Source organism: Cryptomeria japonica, chromosome 3, assembly GCF_030272615.1.
Source record: "Cryptomeria japonica chromosome 3, Sugi_1.0, whole genome shotgun sequence".
Lineage (NCBI taxonomy): Eukaryota > Viridiplantae > Streptophyta > Pinopsida > Cupressales > Cupressaceae > Cryptomeria > Cryptomeria japonica.
This window is the reverse complement of record NC_081407.1, coordinates 759,084,299-759,090,842: the sequence shown is the minus strand read 5'-3', so window position 1 is coordinate 759,090,842 and position 6,544 is coordinate 759,084,299. Positions and strand designations below refer to the sequence as shown.

General features: G+C 32.8%; 1 protein-coding gene across 1 annotated transcript; it reads left to right on the top strand.

The window, feature by feature from the left end:
* Window positions 1-534: 534 nt before the first annotated feature.
* Window positions 535-3,449, top strand: LOC131049425 (pectate lyase). Its single transcript, XM_057983482.2, has 5 exons — window positions 535-710; window positions 1,523-2,159; window positions 2,361-2,464; window positions 2,584-2,722; window positions 2,804-3,449. The coding sequence occupies exons 1-5, from the start codon at window positions 547-549 to the stop codon at window positions 3,023-3,025; spliced, it is 1,266 nt and encodes a 421-aa protein (XP_057839465.1). The 5' UTR covers window positions 535-546; the 3' UTR covers window positions 3,026-3,449.
* The last annotated feature ends 3,095 nt before the right edge of the window (window positions 3,450-6,544 follow it).

The following is a 6,544-nucleotide window of genomic DNA, read 5'->3' as shown; positions in this document are numbered from 1 at the left end:
ATTTCCTTTCTGAAGGAGAGAAGAACCTGCACCATTTTCAAATTTCTGTTGTGATTGTGATATCAATTGTCAATGTCCTCGAAATTCGTATCATGTGCACAACCACGAAACATAAGCTCACTATTGAAAGTAGACAAAAATAAAATGCACTCAAAATATTCCTTGAAATTTGGTATCTATTGTGTTTTACCAAGAAATATAGTTGCCCATATTGTCTTTTTCTTTTGTATTTTTGGCCTAAAAATGTTAAGAAAAGTTCTGTTATGTTTTGTTGTTTTGTTCACGACAAATAAGTCAAACATCTGCTATAATTTATTGGTATTATGTTGGAGTAATGTTAAGGTTATCCGCCATGTCCTAGATGCGATCCATGTGATTTACCACCGTAATAATAGGAACGTCATAACGTGCATTTAACCGTATTGTCAACTAGTGGGGCTCAAGATTCCCCGTTTCCTGCAGATTTTACGAAGGCTGGATTTCTATATAATAGAGGCGAAATACATTACATATCATACAACCACTGCAATTCTTTTCTCATCCAAAATGGGCAACAGTCAAGCCTTACAGCCATTGCTTTTTCTAGTTGCTTTTTCCTTCCACTTAGTAATGGCCAAGTCATTTGGAACTTCTGCAAATATGACGAAGCCTGAAAATGGTGTTAAATATCATGTTGAGAAGCCGGAGCTTGTAGTTCAAATGGTAGAAAGGTAAGCATGTCCCCTTTGAATTGCTTTAGAATATAAGAAATTTTAGAGCATGAAAGAAAGGTAATGAACGAAATGAAAGTTCATGTCTTATCAATTTTGGAGTCTAATGTGAAAATAAGGTTTAGATATACTAGGGGCTGATGCAAAATTGAAAATCATATTAAACATGCTTCTATTTAGTCTTATGCTGTTGCTCTGTTATTTCTTTACTGCAATTTCTATAATATTTTTTAGTTGGTATGCGGCAGGTAATTAAAGAACAAAGTTTGTAACCCCCATATCGTCATAACATTGGATATTTGATATATGTTATTGCAGAGAGAGATTCAATGTACGAAAAATGTGCTGTCGAAAAGATTTATAGAACAACAAAGTGAGAATATAATTTTAAAGGGAACATAAGTTTGAAAGATAAAAGATTACATCTGAACAAATCGCTGATATCTCAGTTAAAAACTCGTTGAAGATTGATTCATGATCAAATGCATGCATTTTGTTTTTTAGTTTTTAGTTTTTCTATTTTGTTATCATCAGTTTTATGCATAATAAAAACTGCATATTGTATATGAACTGTACAGCAACACAGTTGTTTTTATTAGTGAACAGCCAATTCAATTATTGAAATAATACGGTCCTCCTTTGCTATCTATGCTGATCTGATCAGTTCTGGGCAGTGCTTTTTAATCATATGATAACTATTTCAGCTCTTTTTACGACACTTCTTTGGTGTAGATTTAGTGCTGTTTTGTCTAATTTCTTTCGAAGTTGAAGATAATTGGGATTATTAACGAATTTCAAGAGCTACTCTGCAGGAGTCTGAATAGTTCGAAAAGGCAGCTGAGCTATCTGTCGTGTGGAACGGGAAACCCCATTGATGACTGTTGGCGATGTGATCCCAACTGGGTTAATAACAGAAAGAGGCTGGCTGACTGTGCCATCGGATTTGCCAAAAACGCCATTGGAGGTAAGCAGGGCAAATTTTATGTGGTTACAGATCCCAATGACGACGACCCAGTCAATCCTCGGCCCGGCACTCTGCGCCACGCTGTTATTCAAACCGAGCCTCTCTGGATTATTTTCCAGAGAGACATGGTCATCCAACTGAAGGAAGAGCTTATAATGAACAGTTACAAGACTATTGATGGTAGAGGCGCAAACGTTCATATAGCAAATGGAGCTTGCATTACAATTCAGTATGTGACCAATATCATCATTCATGGAGTACATATTCATGACTGTAAACCTGCGGGAAATACAAATGTTAGGAGCTCACCCACCCATTATGGGTATAGAACCAGGAGTGATGGAGATGGGATTTCCATCTTTGGATCAAGCGCAATTTGGGTAGATCACTGTTCATTGTCAAGCTGCGCAGATGGACTGATCGATGCCATCATGGGTTCCACTGCTATCACCATTTCAAACAACTTTTTCACTCACCATGACAAGGTCCTCAACTGCTCGATTCCTCTGCCATGATTTTATTTTTCTTTGTTTATGATTCACAATTGTATATTTTTGACAGGATCTTAGAGCAGAGTACTAAAAACCCACTATCAGACAGGCATAAACGTAAAACAATTTTAGTAGCTATTAATTTATCGATAAAAAAACGATTGCTCGAATTAAATCTTTACAGCTTCTTTGCAGGTGATGCTCCTGGGACACAGTGACGAATATACCCAAGACGTTAAAATGCAAGCAACAATCGCATTCAACCATTTTGGAGAAGGTCTTGTTCAGCGTATGCCCAGGTTTGAATAAAAATAGTAGAACTCTGTATTCCTTTCCAAACGCCCGCTATACCACTTGCTAAAGTTTATCCGTTCAGCTCGCTATCTAAATCTTAAAAAATACTAATGTTGTGATGCAGATGCCGACATGGATACTTCCATGTGGTGAACAATGATTACACCCACTGGGAAATGTACGCTATCGGTGGGAGTGCAAACCCCACCATTAACAGCCAAGGCAACAGATTCCTTGCCCCTGACAATCGATTCCTCAAGGAGGTAAAATGCCATACAACTCATGTCTCTTATATATTTAGTATTCAAGGGATGTAGAACAGTTATGGTATGGGTAATGTGCAGGTGACAAAGCATGAAAATGCACCAGAAGGTACATGGAGGAATTGGAATTGGAGATCAGAGGGAGATTTGATGTTAAACGGGGCGTTCTTCAGAGCATCAGGAGCTGGAGCATCCTCAAGTTATGCCAAAGCTTCAAGTATGGTGGCAAGACCATCCTCTATTGTGGGCTCTATCACTGCAACGTCAGGTGTTCTCACCTGCATAAAAGGTTCCCGCTGTTAGACCAAAATACTTGCATCCCAGACAAACTGTTAGGAATCCTTCTATTCTCTAACTTGGCAGGCATGGTTGGACTGAATGATGCATCTATTTTTCTCCAGACAATATGATCGTGGATAACTAAAGTTTGTTAGTATCAGTTACTTTTTTTTATGTTTGTTGAGAATCTTCAGTCTTGTACAAAATTGGAATATATCAGTCTACTTTTTCTCAAATTAGAAGCGTTTTGGCGTAGGGTCATGTCAATATGGTGTCTATTATCTTGCTTGCAACTGAAAATAATGTATTTGTATGGCTCTCTGTGCTTAAGAGTTGTACGTGAATTTGTGGGCACCAGGCATTATTGTACATGACAATGGTTAATATATTTCACTTCCACGGGACTTACAGTGACCATTTGAGTTTGATTTCTCGTTTAATATTTTTATTAATATAGAACTAAAGTTTAGGGAACTAATGAAAAGTGGGATGTACATCCACTAATGACGTAATTTGTGACATGACTACCATCGTGGACTATATGTATCTAGCATCTTTAAGAAATAAATCAAATGGGACCTAAAGCTTTGAAGAGAAAAGTAAGGTTTAATTGAGCGGTTAATTCATGTCAATTACTTAAATGTAATGGTACGGTTTTAATTAATTTAAAAATTGAATTGCTGGAGTGGTTCAGATTAGATTAAGTAAAATAGATATTAATATAACCATATTAATTAGATTGGAAAATATTTGATGATTGATGAAGAGAATAAGATTTGTGTATCATAAAGATGTTTTTGATATATTTGTATATAGTGGGTCACACTTTTCTATTTTGGGTCTGATCTATATCTATGAACAAACTTTATATTTGCAAAGTCAAATTTTTAAAATCTTATACTATTATATGATTTTTCATAAATATATTTATAGCTAATAATGATCTCTATCATATTATCATATTTTCTTATTGATCTAGTGACATTAAAAGTACATTGACAAAAACAATGCTTTAGATATGCACATGAGTTCCATAATGATTTTTAGGTGATTCACATGCACTAGGATGAGTGGGATCAAATATGACAAATACTAATAATTATTCCTTTGAATGTCCCTAGTAGATTACTATTGGTACATAAAATAAATGACAAATGTGTAATAAATTTTTTCATCATCAAAATGAATGCAATTAATGTCTTTATATATATATATAACACCAAATTGTGAAGATTTGTATAAAGTTGATCTAAGACCAAAAGTATAAGATGGAGCTAGTTACATAACATTAATTTTGGTTTTAAATTAAAGAGGTTCAAATAATAATTGCAAGGATGACCTTGCACCTAGAGATATGAATTGGGTTAAATGTAACTAGGCTGGATCAATGTTTAATGCAATTGGATTATAAATCAAAATTAGAGTAAATATAAAAATTAGATACATATGTCAATTTTACTTGGATTGCATGTGCATAATCAAGGGGATAAGTAATGAGAATGGTGATAGATCTCAATAAATCTCGGTAAGTACACATAATTGTGTTGTTATATGGAGCCTAAACAGACTCGAAGATTAATTTTTCACACTTTTTTTGGCATGGTTTCCCCCCAAGTTATTCAATGGGGGTTTGAGGCAGCGCCCCTAGAGCGCTACCTTTCGCGGTATAAGGTGGGGTTGAGGGGCAACACCCCTGTGGGGGTTTTCAGGGGCAGCACCCCTATGGGGGTTTTCAAGGGCAGTGCCCCTGAAAGCTCAACCGACTTTTATTATTTTATAAAGGCATCGAATATTATTTTTCTATTGGTTGACATATTGTAACCCTAATTTTCTAGCTGACATAAGTCTTTCTAAAATGGCTAAGGGTTAGGGTTTTCCATACAGAAATTTTGTAGTATTTTATAGTAGTATTGAGTTGCAAGGGATTGCTAGTTGTAATCAATTTGATTTACTAGATAATAATATTTTACTCTCTATTTGGTGGACATAACCTAAGTTTGGATGAACCACATTAAAATTGTCTCATCTTTGTTATTATTTATGTGTTTTTTATTCCTCTGTTTAATCATTATTTGCATATAAGTGATATTTGCACGCAATTCTTAACAAATTATTCACAAAATTCACCATTCCTATGTCTATAAATATATAAAATAATATCTTGAAAGAAGGCACAAAAGTAGATGGTGAAATGCATCAATAATAATATTTTCCCCATTATATTTTGACACCACTTTGAGATGCATTTGAATCTCAAATTATGAATTATGCATATCTAAGCATGTAGCATTCTAAAACATGCATAAATTAAATGCAAATGACAAATGAAACTATAGTCCATAAATGAGGAATATTCTTCTTCCAAATTTTTTCTTTTACATTTACTCTCTAATGAATTATTATATTACAAAGGATTAATTATTTCATGAGTGTCTATTAACTCAAGATGAATTATTTTAATGAAGATCTTAGTAGATAAATTAATAATTAATGTTGGCATATAATATATTATCATTGAAATATATTATGAGATAATTATAATCATATAAATATGGTAAATCAAAAACCAATCATAAACATCCAAGTAGATAGAATCATCATAGACTTAAAATATAGAAACCATAGATAGATGATCAAATCATAAGAAGGATAAAAATGGATTGGATATATTTCCATAAAATATAGGAACATTGCTCCTAGAAATGGTATGATAACGATGATGTAGATTTTAATAGGAAAGAAATACACTTGAAAGTATAATAAATGATCCTATGTGGAATCCATGAGAATGGGTTCATATAGTGTATGATTAATCTTAGACAAGAAAAATCAAGATAATGGTAATGAAACACTCCATAGCTAAATACACCCATGAAAGTAAAATAAAAGGCCCAATATAGGACTATATCAAGACATGTATAGGGTAGGAACATATAATAAAAAAAAATTAATGGAATGGAGATCAATAATTGAGTAAATTCAAGAAAAGATAGATAAGTTTTATAGATTGAGATAATCAAATATCATAATAGAACTCAAGATGATAAGGGTTAAATCACAATACCCTCATCCCTAATGTAATACCAAGATGATTAATATATGAAAAGATATGATTATTGAGGAAATAAATAGATGTGGGTGTGTAGGCATTATTTTTTGATGCAAGATGAAAAATGGTTGGAGGTGGTATGATGATTACTAGAGGTGTCAATTTTGGCACATTATATATATATATATATATATATATATATATATATATATATGGAGGTGGTATGATGGTTACTAGAGGTGTTAATTTTGGCACATTATATATATATATATATATATATATATATATATATATATATATATATATATATATATATATATATATATATATATATATATATATATATATATATATATATATAACTATTGAGTATAATAATACATTTTTGAAAAGAAAATCTATGGTTACTTTAGTGGAAGAGGTGAGGATTTCACCTTTAGTAAATTATCATGGATTTTAGATACCTAAAGGTTCTCTTTCTTCTAAGTCAAAGT